Genomic DNA, 19,701 nt, shown 5'->3' with positions numbered 1-19,701 from the left:
TCAAAAACAAATAAACGTAAACTCCGTACAGTATATTTCAAATTTGCAAAATATTTACTTCATTTACCCCATGAGCCCACAATTCAGCATTAGCCCACAATTCTAAAACAGCCGACCCAGCAATAGTTCTTTCAGAACGTGTCTCAAAACACAATCGCAAAATCAATTTCTATCCAAGGTATCCCGTTCTTATACAGTGATATTCAAAGCTGTATGTCCGTAAAAGTTGCTCAGTGTTTTATAAGTGTTCTTTATAAATTGTTCTAATAGTTGTGGTGTCTTTTTTTTCTTTTTTACTGTTTTTTGTTGTCGCTTTCTCTATATACTCTGTCTCTGAGTAATTGTGTATTGTATGACGAGTTAGAAACAAATAAATAAATATTTGTCCCATCTTTTAGTAGTTCTTATTAGACAAAATCAGGCGTCGTCAATCCCAACTCAACTTTAGTCATTTAACAAATGAGTGATTTTTTTTTTTTTTTTTGTCAATAAACAAACTGAAACTGAATACTGAAACTGAAGGAAACTGATTTTTATTTCTTAAAGAAGCGAAAAGGTATTCTGTCAAAGGAATGAATATACAATTTAACTTTTAAGCAGGTACTACATTTCACGTTCCACTGACTGAATAAGCTGCATTTTCTGCTGTTTGAACATGTCAAGAGCTTGATTTCCCCTGAAAGACAAAGAAGCATAAAAGGAAATTAAGTTTAACCAAGAACAATAATACATAACCAATATAGCAAATCCACAAAAATAGATCACAAGGGCCATTAAGCTTAGAAATCACTGGAGGTGTCAACCCTTCCCAACGAGTCGATGGAATTCATAAATCAGTTTCATCCCCTCTTTTTTTGGGGGGGGGAGGGGGAGGAGTACAAGAAAACATCGTTTTTTTACCAGCAAAATAGCACAAATAGGAATATCGCTTGCAATCCAGATAAATACTGTTCAACCCCCAAAAAACTGAGTTTACCTTTAAAAAATGCTGTGATTCAAATTTTTTTATTCTTGTCACTGAGTAAGCACTTGAAATAGTGGCAACATGTAAATACAATAAAGGCATAAAAGATGGAGTTACTTGGCAACGTGATATAAGTGCTCCACTTAAAAAGCAAGGTGATTAGCTTCAACAGTGACGATTGACGTCAAAAGAATGAATCAATGGACTTATATCATACGTTCTAACATGAATGTATACAACTGTAATGTCTGTTTTTCTATCTGGGTCAATTTTAAATATTTGTTATAATTGTGGTGTGTAAGCACGAGATTTACTCTTTATTTCGTATACAGACTGAAAAATGTCCAATAAATAAGAAAGAAAAGTAGATTGGAAAACTAAAATCAAAATCAGTACAACATCTCCTGTGCCAATTTCTGCGACTGTTTTACACGCTTATATAAGGGTATTACATTAATAACGCGCTTAAATTCTTTAATCAGTATGAATGAAACACATTTTTTATGTGACTGTTACTTGATTTCTATATGAATTTACGTTAATTAGATAATGTTTATAAAATATTTAAGCATTGAATCAAATTAAAATCTCAATTAAAACATGTACGAGCTATTACAGAGGGTACTTGTGATGAAATCAAAGTCCACTAAAAGAAGCCATCCGAGGAGAAAGCCAGTATTTTCTTTTAGTAGAAATAGAGGAGGATCAAGCTCACATGCAGCTATGGATTATCAGGCATCAATCGCTAGAATTAAGTGATATTACAACTTGTCCTTTACCTTGTTACTATTGGCCTTCTTTAAATTTATATTCTCTACAAATACATATACCAAAGATGAATTCAATAGACGTTCAAAACAGCAACCAAAAACAAAACCGTACAAAAGAATTCAGAAGATCAAAAGAAGGGGATAACTTATTTTTGAAGAGGCTAAAACTGCAGCAATCAATTGTGTTTTTTTTACAATTTTTTTTTATTTATGCAGGACTGGAATGCAAGCTTCTTCATTTTACTCAATACAGGACCCAAAATATCGGTTATACTTGCTTATCTTCATAGATTTCCAGTTTTTAAGATTTAGAGGTAACTACTAACATTTTAAATCTATCAAACCGATCGGTGAACCGGATAAGAGGGATTTATAAAAACGTGCAATTTCAATTTTGAAATATTGTCAACATCCTGAAGCCTTTTCTTTTTCAGGCAAGCTTCTTTCTTTTTCAGCAACAGTCATCGTCCTCAGTTATACTTAAGTCCTCAAAGTCTAGCTTAAATAGGAGGCATCTTAAAGATGCAAGGGATCACAAAATGGTAGGGTATTAACTATGTTGAAACTTATGCTTCACTTAATTGACTAAGGAAAAAACGGTTGTTTAAGAGCTGAAATGAGCCAGAACAATTTACTTTGATAAAAGGTAACTTGAGATGGACAAGCCATGCATCCTTCACTTCCTCAATGATAGCTTTTTTTTTTATCACGAGACACTCATTCAACATTGATTTTTGGCAAATTGAACTGAGTAACCATTTCCAACTGGTATATCATTAATGTGGCAAAATTCTGAGATTGATTCAAGCTTAGATATACACCCACTAAGGGCTCTCTTACCAAGTGAGATTAAGAATGGTTGGAGTTTGTGTATGAGTGACACCACTATATTCATTGCTGTGTGTTGGCTTATAATAAACACTCAGATCGAACTGATCATGTCTTTTAGAAACTAGACCACCAAGGAATGAAAGTATTCTACCACACTCAAGCTTCATTGCGCACGAAACAATACATACCTGGAACTGTTCTTTCCTGGATCATCTTCCAATTGGCCAACAATAAAGCTGGCCTACGATCTGATCTTTTTTCGTATATAAATGCTTTGACAGTGTTACTTATCTCTAAAATACTCATGAGAGGGAGGGAGGAGGGAGGGAGAAAGGGTTAAAAAATAAGAAAAAACACTATTTCTTCGGACAAGTTTTTTTCTTGGGAGATTTAATTTTACATTTTTCTTCTAAAGTAGATTTTGTTTTATTTATTATCATATCCACTATAGTACAAAAAAACAACAAATAAATACAAATATTGCGGAAAAAACACACCCCTATCACAACATAATAAACATCAGTGATGTTAAACTTCATACAATGACATCAATTGGGGAGGGAAGAACGTCGAGTTGATACTTTTTACGAACACATCGAAGAGGAATGCTTATTTCAGCGCGTGATTTTCAAGCATAGAATGTTGCTTACTCCCACCTAGAGTCAGTAACAGTCTTCAGAATGTAAAATAGGTCATTTTAAAAAGGTGTGGCTTTTTCAAATAGCTTGCACTTCTAACAAAATTAGCTGAATAAAAATTGTCCAAGCAGAAATTACGTAAATTCACGATAAATACATAAATAACATATAATAAATAAATAACAACAAATAAATAAATGACAAGCAAACCCTGCGAAAGTTTCTCTTGAGAAACCTCAGAAGTTTACAACCATGGACTCATTCATGCTCAATTTTCACGATCCACTTACTGGATCAGCTGCATTTTCTACAGTTTGAACAAGAGCTGAATTTTTTCCTGAAGAACAAATAGCCATAAAAGGAAACCATCTTTACTAAACATGCCGATGGAAGAAATTTTTTTCTTTATAGCGAATTCAAAGAAGTGGACCATAACGGTCATTAACCTTAGAAAATAGTAAAGAAAACTGGAGATGTCAACCCTTCCAAGATTCCACTGACTAGACAGAATCCGTAGGTCAGCTTGAAGTCTCCCCCCTTTTTTTAGGAGGGGAGAGGAAGGGAACAAGAAAACATGAATTTTTACCAGTAAAATAACATAAATAGAAATATAGACATACAATTCACTTGAAAGACAAATATGTTCAACCTTAATCCAACACGGTTTACTAATAAAAAATGTAAAGATTCAAAACTTCCATTCTTTCCACTGAGTCAAAACTTAAAATAGTAGCAACAGGCAAATACAATAAAGGCCAAAAGGTGGAGTATCTTGGCAACCTGATATATATGCTCCACTTAAGAAGTAAAGTGACTGGCTTGAAAAGTGACGATTTGCATAAAAAAAAGGAACCATGGAATTAAACCACATCTTCTTACAGAAATGTACATAATTTTATACGCATTTATAATTTATATTTTTCTATCTGGTTCAATTTTATATGTTTGCTGCAAATATGGTGTTTTAGCATAGGAACGACTATTTAAGATACATACTGAAAAAAATTCCAATAAATTAGAAAAACAAGTCGATTGAAAAACTGTAATTAAAATCAGCACAACACCTCCAGCACCAATTTCGGCGACTGTTTTACCCACCTACATAAGGGTTTCACGTTTATAACACGCTTAAGTTTTTAAATAAAAACTGAATTTAAAAAACTAGTTTTTTCAACTGAAAGTAAGGACCAGCATAAACATAAAACGAACAGAAATTATTCCGGAAATAAGGAGGGTCGCCCCCTCCTCAATACCTCGCTCTTTGCGCCAAAGTTTGACCTTTTGTTCCAATCATTTAAAAATGACTAATGAAAGACAAGGGTCGTTTAATTACAATAAGAAGCTTTTTTTTAAGTTCTAAAAATAAATTTAGCATAAAGAGTGAGATATCGAGGATGTGGCAACCCCCCTCACATGCGTAATAATTTCTGTTAGATTTACGTTTTAATGCTGCTCCTTACTTTCAGTTAAAATAAACTAGTTTTTTAATCTCTTCTAGTTTTTTAAACAATGCAGGGAAATCCAGCATCCAATCCTGGAAAATTCCCTTCCTCACGAAATATTTCTCCTTAAAAAATCCCCCCAGGAGCCCCCCCCCCTCAAAAAAAAAAATGGTTATAGATTTTCCAATAGCTAATACCATATGTACACAATGGGCCAAGTTAATAACTTATTCCCCTTCTCCTGAGGGCTGTGGGGGATCAAGTCATCCTAAAAGACATAGTTGATAGATATTTCGTCTATACTGAATAAAATATCTCAAAAGTTTGATGGAACGACTTCAGTAAAAAAAAGGGCGGGGAGGGGGGCTAGCTGCCCTCCAGCATTTTGGTCACTTAAGAAGGGCACTAGAGCTTCTGATTTTCGATAACATGAGCCCTCACCCGATCTTCTAAGATTGCTAGGTCAATACGATCACCCTTGGAAAAATAAAACGAAAAACAAACAAATAAACACACATCCTTAATTTTGTTTGTAGCGAAAAATACGATATTCCAATTTTGTATACAGGAGCTAGAACCATCTAAAGCAATGTTCTCAGATATGCTGAATTTAATGGTTCGATTCTCATTAAGAACTCCTGGGGGGTATTTTCCTCTAAAATTTTGAAGGGTAACATTTAAACTTGAGTAAATTTAATGCATTTTGAATAAGCATCAGGGCGGATGAACTCTTACACGAGTCAACGGCCCCTGCTAGATACAGAGGAGTAGCTTGCCGCCATCTCGAAATCTAGCTGAGCATCCTTTCTTCTCAGATATTGCTCTCAAATCTTATAATGATGAAGACAAGAAAACTTACAAGAACGATACCGTTACCGTGCGATACCGTTTACGGCGTCCGGGGCAACCGAGGAACCAGATACCACGCCCAGGGCAACCAACGAGCCAGATACCACGTCAAGGGGAGCCGACGATGTGACAATCGGCTCCATTGGAAAGATTACTGATGACCTGACGAGCGGCTACGCCGCAACCACAATTTCCAACATGACAAATCCTGCATCGGACCCCCGCCCCTCTTTACCCCCAAAACAACATTGGCAATAGGAAATCTAAATTTAAGGGCCCAGGCTTAGGAAGAAAAGAAGAATCTGCTTGTCCGAGAAATCAACAGGTATAAATGGGACATCATTGGTCTGTCAGGAACTCATTTTCCAGTAACTGGTGTTGACAAGATTGGGGACACAACACTACTTTTGTCAGGTCGTAACGATGGAATTTATCGCCAAGGAGTAGGATTTATTCTTTCGACGAAAGCAAAGAGATCACTTATCTCCACAACTCCAGTATCTGAACGTATCATTGCTATCCGACTCAAAGGCACGACCGTTAACCTGAGCAAAGTCCAGGTTTATGCGCCAGATTCTTCTCGTAGCGATGAAGACTCAGTGGAATTTTACAGCCAACTCCAAAGCCTCATAGACTCCATTCCAAAAAAAAAACATACTTCTCGTCAATGGAGACTTTAATGCAGTAGTTGCCGCAAAGCCCGTCGGTAATGAAGACGGCATGGAAAACCTCGACATGGCACAAGAAAATGAAGATGCGAGTGCCTTCTGGAATACTGCTTGGACAACGAGCTAGTAGTGGCCAACACTATTCTCAACACAAAGAGGGACAAAAAGTCACGTAGAGATCACCTGATGGAACCAGCAAAAACTGCATCGACTATGAACTTGTCCCGAAACCCTGGAAAACTAGCACGCTAGACACAGTTGTTCTTGAAGGAAGAGACTTTTACAGCGATCACCCACTGGTAATGATATCTTTCTGCCTCCGTCTGAAGTCGGCAACAAAACTCCAGAAAAAAGTCCCAAGATTTCGTATCGAGCTTCTGAAAGACGAGTCAACTCGTAACCGCTACCGGATGAATCTCGACTTGACTTTCAAAACCCTCTTATAGAATTGTTCAATGAGTCCAGAGGAAATAGATTTAGACGCCCTAGTCGACAAGAGTACCAAGATATTCAGACAGCCGAAACAGTCCTTGGAAGAACTAACGGCTCCAAAAAGCTATGGATCACCGACGAGATCATTCAACTGTGTAAAGACAAGCGTGCTGTCGCTAATAGGCAAGACCTGGAAAGCAGAGATACTTATAAGCATCTTAAGCGACTAACGAAAAAGAAGATCAAACGCACTCTAACCGCGACTACAAGAGGTGCAAAACTACACTTATGAATGTACTCCTGGATAAGGACAGGACTCCCATCAACAGCGCAACAGAAATAAGAGAGAAGTGGAAACAACATTTTCATGAAAAGTTCAGCCCCCCAATCAATCCTGACCCTGCTGTTCTTAGGAACTTAACCATCTCCCCTTCGGAACCAAGCCTACCACCACTCAGAAGAGCTGCACTGAAGTCACTCAAATTAAATAAATCGCCTGGAACAGATGGATTGCAAGCAGAAATCCTGAAAGTCGTAACAGACCTCTACCACGGAATTGCCACAGATGCCCGGGACAAGGAATATTTCCCGAAAACCTGGTGTTCCGCTACCATAGTTCCTCTGCATAAAAAAGGGTCCAGAGCCAAATGTGACAATTACCGTCCAATCAGCCTGACAAGCGAACCTGCCAAAATGTTAACCAGGATACTACTGGACAGAATAAAAGTACTAACCAGTCACATCATCCCTGAGTATTAGGCGGGTTTCCAAGCAAACCGCTCAAAGATAGACAAGATTTTTTGTCATCCGTCAAGTAAGGAAAAATACCTTGAATACTGTCAGGACCTCTATCAACTCTTCATTGACTTCAAACAAGGTTTCGACTTAAGCTGGAGGGAAGGCCTTTGGCATATATTCCTAAATTACGGCGTCCCGTCAAATATCGTATCACTCATTCGTAACATGTATGAGAGGTTTAGAAGTCAAGTACAAACAGCTGAGGGAACGACCGAAGAATTCCAAACTTCTTCAGGTGTTTTACAAGCATATATCCTCTCACCTCACATTTTTAATCTCTTCCTCCAATGTGGAATGTTGCATGTTGAAGCAACCAATGGGGCAATGAAAGGAGGGATCGTAATCGACAAGCCGGCATACGCAGACACCATCGACAAGCTCATCGGATCCGTCGCTGATACCAAAGCAGATAACCTGGAAGTTGTTACAAGAACCTTCGGAATGGAAATCAACGAGGACAAACGAAAGCTATGCGCGTTTCAAGGTTCAATAGTCCATCCCCACCCAAATAAAGCTTAATGGAGAGGAAATAGAATGGGTAGACAGCTTCGCATATCTGGGGATATGAATCTTCGCATCTCTTCGCATATCCAGATCATAAGTGACAATAATCACTCAGTGGACAACAAAAGACGCCTAGCTCTTGGTAGCACCGGCATCAAAGCTCTGATGCCAATATGGAAGCAAAATCGAATCTCTGTGGAGCTAAGACTTAAACTATTCTGGCCCATCGTCATTCCTGTAGCTATGTACAGCTGTGAAGCATGGACAGTCAGGGTAGATGACTCCAGGTAACTTACGCGTTTGAGATAAAACTGATGTGCCGTATCACGAGTATAACACACGTAGATCGAGTCTCAAATACCGACCTACTCGAAAGAGAGCTGTATAACACTACCATCCTGGACAGCATCCACGTCCAACAACTGAGGTGGCTTGGCCACGTCCAGCGCATGTCCAAAGACCAACTACCGAAAATTGCCTTCGAACGCGTCCACTGTTCCCGCCCTCGCGGTCGCCCTCCGAAGCGCTGGAAGGAGAAGTTGTTCCACTACAACCTCCTTGATCTTCTCAGAATGGCACAATACAGAGAGCAGTATAGAAAACATATACATTCGCTCGTGAGGAGAGAGGCCCAGAGACGACCACCAAGGCCAGGTGGGACTTACGCCAAGTAAAGTAAGTCATAAGCATCAAAATTTGGTTCTTTTTACGTAACTACTTTACGTAACTACTATACGTAACTACTACTTTTTACGTAACTACTATTACCAACACTCTGTTTTTAGAGTTTTGGTAACTATTGAGCCACATCGTTCCCTACTTGCAGTTCGTTACCACGAATTGTTAGGTATGATTAATATACAATGATATTTATATTGAATGAAGCCACCAGAGAAGAATCTCTATACTTTCTTTTAGTGGAAATGGAGGATCGTTAAGCTCCCAAGCAACTATGGATTATCAGAAATCAATTGTTGGGATTTAGTCATATTTCACCTGGTCCTGTACCTTGTCATCATCTAGCTTATTTATATTCTTTGCGAAAACATATGCCTAAAATTAATTCAATAGGTTTCTAAAACAGCCACCAAAAATAAAACTGCACAGAAGAATACAAAAAACCAAAAGAAGGGGATTGGTTTATTCTTGAAGAGGCTAAAACTGCAGAGATCAATTCTGTTTTTACAAGACAAATTCTTGGCTTCAGCAGAAATGGAATGAAAGGACCGTCAATCTATTCAATACAAGGCCCCAAATATCAACTATACATCCTTCACTATCCTTTTTGGACTTCCATTTTAAGGTTTAGGGTCAACTACTAACAGTTTAACTTTCAAAGTGAACCAGACAAGGGGAATTCATAAAAATATGCAATTTCAAGGCGGAAATATTATCAAAATTCCAAGCTTTTTTTTTAAGGCTAACTTCAAGTCTAGGGACCTCAAAGTCTAGCCTACACAGGAGGCACAAGAATATACAAGGCACCTCGAAATGGCCGGGCATTAACTATGCTGAAGGTTGTCCTACAGTTTACTGACTGAGGGATATACTGTTGCTTAAGAACGGATATGAGGCAGAACAATTTAGTTTTCAGCACCAAAAAAGTGTACATTTTTTTTCAAACAAATAAAACTTGACATTCCAAATATATACTATTGAAAATAGAACACTAATAGAAAACACTATTGGTATACTTTCTAGATACGTCTTCACAAGAATACTGCTTTCTAGAAATTTTCTTATTTCAATCACATTTTCTTATTTCAATCAATTTCTTATGAGATTGCTGTGCACAAATGTACCGTTTTTGGTCAGAGCCTAGCGTTATTGAAGCGCTCACGAATTTTTGGCTATTATATAATTCAAATTTCACAGCCCATTATTTACATAAGATCACATAATTACCATGTTAAGATAAGCAATGACGTGGCAGTCCCACATAATATCAACATCACTTTCCAGCAACAATATCTCATGAACTACAATGAATGAAGAAATCATTGTGCTTCTTTCAAGCAATAGAAATCCTTCTGCTAAACGTCACTGACAAAATTCTTCATTATTTATCAGACATGATCCGTTTCGCCAACATACGCCCAATATCAAAATTTAAACAGAAATCTGAATCACCTGCAGATGCCGAAAATGTGACACCGAAAGTTCCTCGGTATTTTATACATGATCCGTTTCGCCAATATTCGCCCAATATCAATATTTCAACAGAAATATGAATCACTTGCAGACGCCGAAAATGTGACGCCAAAATTCATCGCTATTTTTGAGACATGACTCGTTTCACCAATATTCAACAAAATAAGAATCACAGCCTTTTTTTAAACGGCCCTTAAAATTTTTTTTCAACTAACCAATACCACGGTAAATTCTAAACCCTGTGAATCCCTCATGTACTAAAACTCCTTGTGCCCTTAACATTTCAGGTCAATCGATCATCTCTGAACCATATTATTTTCAGGCATTATACAGATCACATGTTGCAAACAAGAATCGTTAGAACGAATCCCTGCTTGCAAGCCTTTATACTGCAATTATAATTCCTCATCTGTTCTCTCGTGGAAACCTTCACAACAAAAAGAAGACCATACAAACCACATTCTATGCCTATGCTAAGTTCCTGTTGCCTCTTATATTGAATGACAAGAATAGCGGGATATTCAAGAGGTACCATATTACAGACCCACTTGCCAGTTGTTCATTTTATTTTAAAGGTAAAATTCTAGTTTAGTGACTTCTTGCTATCTCGGAAAGCGGTTAGGTTAGGAAAATGAAACTTTCGGGGATCGGTCTACATGCTAAAGTATGTCCTGGGAAGGTATTTTGAAGTACATACCTCCAACCCCTCTCCTTCTTGAGGGTCCTGACCTTTGATGACCTTTGAAAATATGTGTGTTATAAAAGTGAAACCTTGCAAAACTTTGCTCGATCCTAATTTATAAGGTTTTAAAGATATGCAAATATGTTTCCTAAATTTTGAAAAAAAAAGCATTGATATGGCTCAGAATTCTACTCAAACAGGAATTGCATTTTCAGAACTAAAGACAGAGAAAAGCAACTGGTAAGTGAAAATTTAGGTAAAATATTGTTTTGTCAAAATTTCAATAGGCGACCTGTCATGTAGGCAAATTTCAGGGCCCTCTAGAGGGAGAAGGAGTAGAGGTGGGTACTTTAAATGTCTTCCTGGGATATAATTTGGCCTGTAGACCCATCCCCAAAAGTTTCATTTTCCTAACTTAACCCCTTTCCAAGATAGCAAAAAGTCACTAAACTAGAATTTTACCTATTTCAAACATTAAATTAATGAGAACAACTAATAAAAATAAAACTGGTATAAGATAAACATATGTAAAACTTACTTGAGTAGAAACAATTTCAATGTATCTCTCGTGACCTGTGGTACCAAGGATTCTCTCATCATTTCCTCAAGAACTAACATCGGGCCAAACAACGATCCGGTAATTTTGAATTTCTTGTCTTCAGACTAAAATTTATTCACAATGGTAAGAAATCTTCATAGAATACAAACAAAATTGGTGAAACTCAAGAACTTTAAAAGCGAAAAGGAAAATATAGATAAAAGAAGCAAAAGAAGAGATTTCAAAGAATAGCAATGCTGGTTCCGACATCTTTTGGTAGTATTCTTTCCAAAACATACAGGCGGTACATATAAAGGAAATTGTTGTTACGGAAAAATCTCTTGCAAGCTTTATTTGACTTAGTTGATTCATTTCAGACTAACTAACATTTTGATGATTTTCCAGAAGAGCAAAACTAACATTCATAAAAGGTAGCTTATTTTTTTTTTATAATTCTTAAGTTTAAGTAAGTAATCATGATAATTAACTTTTTTCTTTTTTTTGGAAACCTCAGACGTAAAGACTTCTGAAATGGATAAAAGAGGAAGGGAGATCAGGACGGAGCTAGAGGGATGGAGAAAGGAACTAGGGAGCATATTCTATTTTTGGTTTCTACTTAAAAATGCTGTCGCAAAAATTTATTTGAGAAGGATATTTCATAGGTTTCCTCTTATATCGAATTACTATTTTTGAGTCGTTGAAAACAGGGAAAAAATGATGTGTAAAATGCTAAGCGTTTAGGAAAAATTTTGTAAAGTATTGGAGTAAAAGTAATACAAAGCAAATTCCTCCTATCAAGTGCTTCCCAGCAACATCGGAGTTACAAGGAGGAGCATATATTAAAAGATACTAGTTTTTTTCTTTATTGGTCTTTATTTATATTTTTCAAGGGGTTAAAGATAACAGAGAGAGAGAGAGAGCTTTGCCTAAAGGGCATAATTAGTAGCCTAAAGGGCATACGCTACCACGTCTTATGAAATAATGCTGATTTAATAATAATTTAATGTAATAATAATGATTTAGTCGGTTTTAATATATAGAGATGACGACACTAACTCAAATTCTCATTTGTACAAAGTGATTAATACTTTCGATACCCTTTCTGTTTTTCACTATCTTTTTGGAAAACTTCAGTTTCACTTAAGCCCTTTTCCCTACTTAAAGATAGAAAAAGTAAGTTTAAAAATCTGCAGCAGCTTCCATTACGATTATTTTGTTTATTCGATCGTGCAATGCACTTGATCTCGTTGAATTTTCCCTTTAATGAAGTTAGCCTGTAAATTTAAAATAAAAACTGTCATCTCGACTTCTTGTCAAAAAAAAAAAAAAAAAAAAAAAAAAAAAAAAAAAAAAAAAAAAAAAAAAAAAAAAAAAAAAAAAACAACGACTTCTTGTCAAAAAAAAAGGGTCCTTCATGAAAACAGGAAATTACATCACTTTTTGCTTAGTAATATAATTTATAATCCTAGTTTCAATGTTTTACCTAACGAAAAGGCGGGGCTTCCACTTCCTGAGAACTTACGCTATTTTAGGGGTAACGACTTTCTTATGGATTTTTCAATCTACTAGTGACACCTTTTTCCCGTAGTCATCTACAAATTCACAAGGAATCATTCACATTCAAATAGAATACCGGGTGAATTCGTAAAAAGAAAAAAAAACATGTATTAAATTCACTGATGACATGAGAGGAGCGTTCAGGTATTTTTTTTTTTTTTTTTTTTTTTTTTTTTTTTTTTATACAGAGGCAGCTGGTGCTCAATTTGAATTGACATCAGCGACAAATGTCAAAGCAAAACCGATTAAGCATATTAAGGAATAAATACAGCCATATATTAATGATATGTTACCTAAGGACGGATCCCCCATTCAAAGCTCAGTCTGCTAAGGATCATTACCTCCACACACACAATAACCTGAGTTGAAGCAACAAATGTGACCTTTATGCCCAAATTGGAGTAAATTAGTACTTATTATGCAATACTTTCTTAAATAGGATAATCCACAACCTATTAGACTATCCAGTGGTTAACGTGATATATAGGCTAAAATGGAAATCAGAAAGCAGAAAAAGAAATAGCAATATCCATTCAGTTCTCCGATTTATTCAATTCTATTTCAGCACACATTCCTATAGGGTTTCTGTTATTCATGAAGAAACCGTACAATATCATGAAAACAACCGTACTTTAAAAAATCTATCCTACTAACTTATCTCTCTCCTAAATGCTGATTTACTTTGCTTTACTTTAAACCACTACCCTCCTCTAATTACACGAAAATATAGACTAGTTACATACATATAACTAGTCAACTAGCCCAACTTCAACAAGTGGCATTGTCTTGTCAACGTTCCAAAGCAAGTATACAAGGTCATACCTTCAACCCAGGGACTAATCACCTAGTCTCTGTAACGAATTTAATACAGTTTCTTAATCCAAGCTCCCAAATTTTCAGTCCCAAAAGGCATATGTCAGCAAACTTGTGAAGGATGTTAAGCAAAACTTCATGGAACTGGACTACATTCACAGTACTGGTTCGTTTACTGAACTTGATCCTTACCTATCAAGTGAATACTTTTAAACCAGAAATACATGATAATAGCTGCAACCAATTCCATCCAAGAATTCGAAGATGCTTAAGAGCCAAGGGATTACCTTGATCTTTTTGACAGCCTCGTCAAAAATTCAACATAGTCCATGTCAATGCAAGAAACATAGTCAAGCAGATGCAAGAAACTTGAAGCCAAAACCTCTAAGGCCACTACTTGTGAATTTTCCTGTTCTAAATAAAATTTTCCTCGAGAGAACAGACGTAGAATAGAGGTCACAGGCAATGGCCAATGTCACTAAGCTGTATTCCGGAAATATACAAGTTGAAGACCTGTCAGTCGAATCATATTGGAAGAACATACTTGGTAAGAAACCTCAAAATAGGAAAATCAAGTGCCTGGAACTGCGGAAGTGCATATGGCTCATTTTCTCCATGGCTTTTATCAATGATTTAGCTAAGTGTCTGTTCAGCCTCCTGAACTAGATCAAAAGAGACATCCGAAATGATATAAAAATTTCTCACTAATCTCACTTACTCGAGTCAAATACTGATGGAAAAACGAAGCTGAAACTTCATCAACTGTCAGCATCCCGAAAGCTGTTGCTGGCTTCAAGACGATGGCAAACGCTAAGAGCGATGAAGTGCTGAAGATTACACTTATTTGACCTTGTAAAAGTATTTGCAAATTGTGTTACATACTATCATTAATAACAACGTTATGCTGCTTTGTGATTTTCATTTAATTTCTATGGAAATCAAACAAATTTTTTTTAGGAAGACAATACGGAGAAATTTTAATTAAATACCAGAGATTGAAAAAATTGTATAAAAATAAGGAAAACTGAAACCAAAAAGCGGAAGCAATTCCAAAATGTGATACCGCATATGCCCATTTGTGTTTAACTGGAGTGTTGCGTTTAACTGGAGGAAGCAATTAACTTTTTATGAGTTATCATAAAAAAGGAGGAATACAAAATGAGGATTTTGACACCAAGAATAAACATGTCAAATTTTGAAGGCCAACAAAGCCATAGTCATACTGGATTAAATTATTTTGAGAACATTCAAATAATACGATCTCTAAATATCTCTGGAGATTCTGTCGCCTTTTGAATTGACATCCCAGTCTGAGCAGCACGTGTCTCCTTCACTGCATTGGTACCGCCATCTACTCCGCCTGCCTACTCAAACGCCTGTTCAACTCACCTTCAACTTTGATCCAACTGCAAATAGCTTGAAACTCCCCAGAGATAGACCACTATAAGTTAAAAAAAAAAATTAAAGGTCTCCAAATAGAATTTTAAACCAGGAAATGCCCGAGTTGAGATTGGATCACTTTCCAGGCTCCTCACCTGTTGGTGGAAGGATATACAAGCCTAGCTTGTATGTCAGAGGTCAGCATTAACGTTTGTACTTGGTGATGTTTTTTCACTTGCACCTCAGAATTATGACCTGTTCCGAGAAAAAAAGAGGAAAAAAAGTGTGTTGATTACCAAAAAGGAGGTTGATTTTTGTAATTCAATTTGCTTCACGTTTTCCTTTCATACAGACATACCTATACACAAAGGAGGGGGGGGGGAGGGGAAATCATACGAGGAATCCTATCCTGAAATGAGTCAGTGTTAACCCCGGGCAAAATTAAAACAACCTAAACTTTGAAAAGTATCCATCTTCCGAATTTTCAGCCCAATCCTTTGACCCCTAAAATGTTGGCTGTGTAGAGTTAAGCATATCCACTGTAGGAAGAAAATTGCAAATTAGTTGCCTAAAAAAATATGGGGAAGTAGGGAGAAAAACTTTTCTAAGAAAAGTAAGTCAAAAGAAAATCCAGCTTTCCTGACTCTTTCTGAACTCTTTCCTGAGAAATTCACTCGAATTCAGCATACATTTCACGAGTATTTGAACGAAGGTGTTGATGAAAAATATATTCCAATACCATCAGATAGCTAAGAAAATTAGATTAAGAATTGATTTATCCCCAGTGTATATATTTTCTGAGCAATATTTATTCTTTAACCTTGAGGTTGAAGGGGGCTTCTCGAACAGTTTTATGGAAATACTGGCTCCTATACTCCCATACCGTCAAATTGCCAAGAAAATAAATTGTGCGATGGTCTACCCAAAACAGGGTATATATTAACTTTCTGATTTAGTTTTGTATTTTTGGGATCACAAATGATATTGACAATAAGTAAATCTAGCACCTGTAAAACTATTATTTTCAAAACTTTCAACACAAGGATAGGAAACTGTTTGGAACCATTTTAGACTCATTTCAGGAAAACCAGAAAAATATAAGTAGGATACGAGAAAAAGGAAAATTCAATTCAATTCAAACAAGATGGACTATAAACGCACAGTTCCCACAAGTTTGAAAAAAAAATTACAAGTGAAAAAAGATCAAAAGTTTGTGGGAGCCAAACAATTTTCTGGAAAAGAATTTAAACTAATGCTATGATCAATAGTGATTCACAGCCATTATCATGACGTTAATACAATATCTGCAAAGAAATATCACAATACGATTTTGGAAATTCCAAAAAGACATTGTTTTTCTATGTCACTAAAACATTTGACAATAAATAATGCTAGTTTTTAAAAACTAACTGTAAAAATTCCTCAGTCCCACAAGACAAAGATAAAAAAAAACAACTTTAGGCATAAAAATTAAGTAATTTTCAAATTTAGTTCAACAATAAGGGAAACACAAGGAATATATACAGAATAATATGCAAATATATAGTAACAATATACATAAAAATATATTCCGATGCCATTAGATAGTCAAGAAAATTAAATCCTGGAATGGTCAACAGTGTATATCTTTTTATATCACATCATGTATTCTTCCAACGTCAGGTTTGGAGGGGGAAGAGGTTCCTAGAACAATACCTTGGTAATACCTGCTTCCATATCATCAAATCGCCAAGAAATAAAATCCGTAATGATCTACACAAATAGTATTTACATATATATTATGTTCTTATCAATATGAATTCTTTAACCGTGGCGAATGGAAGGGGGGGGCATCCCTGGAACAATATCAAGGTAATACTGGCTTGCCATAAGTGAATTGGACAATAGGTCCGCATAGAAAGCTATTCTACAAGCTAGAAGTTATCTCTTGAAAAGAAAAAGCATGTACAGAATAAAGAGAGTAATAGAAACAATAAAAAAAGGCTGACCTTGATTAAACCAAGAGAAAGAACGATTGTATTGTTCAAAATAGACAGCGAGTTTTCTTTCCTTGCTTTCTCAAAGGCTGCTTTTAAAAGGTCTTTTCCGATTTTGAGTACCATGTCTTTTTCAGCTTGGGGTGATGTGGGATTCAACAATGTAGCTAATTTCGAGGCAGACAATACACAGTTTTGCACAAATAAACTTTCTCGGTTGGCAGGGAAAATGTCAAATTTGGCCTGAAATTGTTTACGAGATATAATAATAGAACTATACAAAACAGAAGATGTCGTTGAGGCAGGAATGGTAATAATAATTAAGAAGAAATCTAAATATACGCCAAAGGATAATGTCGTTGTCACTTTAATTGAAGGTTAATCATTTTTTAAATTGAACTGAAGTACAGAATAGAACACGTAAGTACATTTATTTTCAGTCAGTTTCAGCTTTCTACCCCCTCCCTAATTACCTCCTTAGTTTAAAAACTTACAAACATGAAAAATTACACTGGTATGGGGGGTGTTTGGTGGCTAATGCCGCCGTTTTTTTCAACCAGGGATTTTTTTGGAGAGACATTTCTTTCATTCTAGCTGTCATTACTTTTTTTTAATATTATTTTTTGGCGTAAGTTAACATTAAATTAGTTAATTTTACATCAATCCATGAACTAGCTACATTACAATTTAATCAATGAAGTCGCTAATTGTGATTAACTCACCAATTATCTAGGCTGTTAAACGCTACTGCTTCAACTCTGGTAAAAAAATTGATAGCAACTAATATTATGTCTATTCATGCGCGGTCTCTTTATATCACAAACTAACTTAACTAACTAACTAACTAACTAACTAACAAACGGGAAAACCAATGTTGAACAATTGAAGGCCATGAGAGGCTCATGCATACTTACAAAGTAAAGCAAGAAAACGATTTTGTTCAAAGAAAAATTAATTGAAAAAAACAAAGAATACAACAAACAAGTCACAATGTTTTTATATGCATTTTTGTTACGTTTGTATAACTTGGACCAAAATTTAAGAAAGGGGGTATGTTCAGGCCCCTCCCGTTCCTCCTTGGATTCGAACTTGGAAGGAGAAAAAAAAAACGAAAAAGAAAACTTTGACTTTTAGTGTATTTGAAAATAAAACCGTTAAGACTATTTTTGACTTTTAATTTTTAACTGAAAAAAATTCGTAAATCTAGGCGAGTACCAATAACTTACTTATTTTAAGATCCTATGGAAATAATTTCTCAAATTAAACAGTAATTCGACAGAGGACCAAAACAATGGTACAAAATAAACCTTAAGTGACAAAGAAAAAAACAGTCAATGTTTATGCTAATCTTTGACAATATTTTGTCACCTTGATCACGTGAAACTTCACCACGATTGACACAATAGAAGGTTCTGATCAAGGGCGTATCCGGGATTTTTGTTCGGGAGGGTGGAATTTATTTATGGGGTTTAATAAAAAACTTTTAAAGCTAATCAAAAATGTGTTAATATATATTAGTACGAGTCAGATAATTTTTTTAGAAGGGGATGGGGACAAACCAAGTAGCCTGGAAAGGTCTTTTCGCCTGTAAAAACAGATCCTCCCCCGTAATTTTTTTTTGGTAAGAAAAAGTCTTGCCAGTTTTTCACATCTGTTTTGATATTCTTACTACCATTCCATTTCTAAACAGAACAATTCAAAGTAACAGAAAATTAAAAATAAATGCGGGATTAAAACCCCTAAAACTACTTAAACCACCAAAGGGTATTGGAGCTCACCCTGCAGTGCACTATGTGTATGTCTTTATGCTAAATCCTAATTTGGTTCCACATACACTATCATTACAACTAGAACGCAATACTGTTTTTACATGACCAGATATACAAGTTTAGAGACCATTTTACCACTCCTGAGCTTAGTAAGAGAGTTAAGAATGTCACCCATAGATAATATGCTGACGTTCCAGGGCCCTGTATTAAAAACAAGACCATGATATTAAAATTACATTTATTTTCTTAATTAAAATTGGCTAAAACAAATATTGCAAGCAAAAGAAGCAATTTTTATTTTGAGCCTTCTATTATATTTTTAATACAGTTCTACTGTAAATGCAAGTAATCCTGGACATCAGACTCAACTTAATGACATTTTTAAAATATATCTAACTCTGGCTCTGGTTACAATCGTTCTAGAAGACAGGAATAAGACTCTTGCTCCCTCCCCCTCCCAAGGGTTAAGCTTGGGTCTTCAGTTGGGGGGGGGGGGTAAATAATGTACCGATAAAATCGTCCAGTGTACTGAGAGAAAAGTGGACACATAAGCTAAATTAAGACTCCAAAGGCACCAGAAGTTCCTCTTTTTTTGGGGGGAGGGGGATCAATCCGCCCTAACTGTGCCCCTGCACCCACCACTACAGATCAGTTGGTGACCTCCTACATGAATATTTAAAAAAATCTAAATCTACTGGCGAAGCAAAGTTTTGCCTTAACCTTGACTAAAACACATTTTCTTCAAGGAGATACCTCTCGATTCCTTCCCCTAGACTCGAATATAAAACAAACCTCTAGAGCTAAGAGGTTTAGACAATATGCATTTTTAACTTGTTATTTATGCCTCTGCTCCATATTTTCAGTATTTAATGCATCCATTTCTTTACAGCCAATGATTTGCACATGCCTTTTTAAAGGTTCAAGCACTGCAAAAAGGTT

The 19,701-nt window shown here is 35.9% G+C and overlaps 1 protein-coding gene across 1 annotated transcript in view; it reads right to left on the bottom strand.

The window, feature by feature from the left end:
- Positions 1-517: 517 nt before the first annotated feature.
- LOC136038157 (ran GTPase-activating protein 1-like) overlaps positions 518-19,701 on the bottom strand; it is a 60,016-nt gene continuing 40,832 nt past the window's right edge. The window contains exons 8-10 of the mRNA XM_065721218.1: positions 17,006-17,236; positions 11,268-11,392; positions 518-676 (exon numbers count right to left, since the gene is read on the bottom strand). Of these exons, the coding sequence (XP_065577290.1) occupies positions 604-676; positions 11,268-11,392; positions 17,006-17,236 (429 nt within the window). The 3' untranslated portion in view covers positions 518-603. The remainder of the gene's footprint in view (positions 677-11,267; positions 11,393-17,005; positions 17,237-19,701) is intronic.

This window comes from Artemia franciscana, chromosome 2, assembly GCF_032884065.1.
Source record: "Artemia franciscana chromosome 2, ASM3288406v1, whole genome shotgun sequence".
In the NCBI taxonomy this organism is placed as follows: domain Eukaryota; kingdom Metazoa; phylum Arthropoda; class Branchiopoda; order Anostraca; family Artemiidae; genus Artemia; species Artemia franciscana.
Note: the sequence above shows the minus strand (reverse complement) of the source record. Positions and strands in the feature narration are given on the sequence as shown.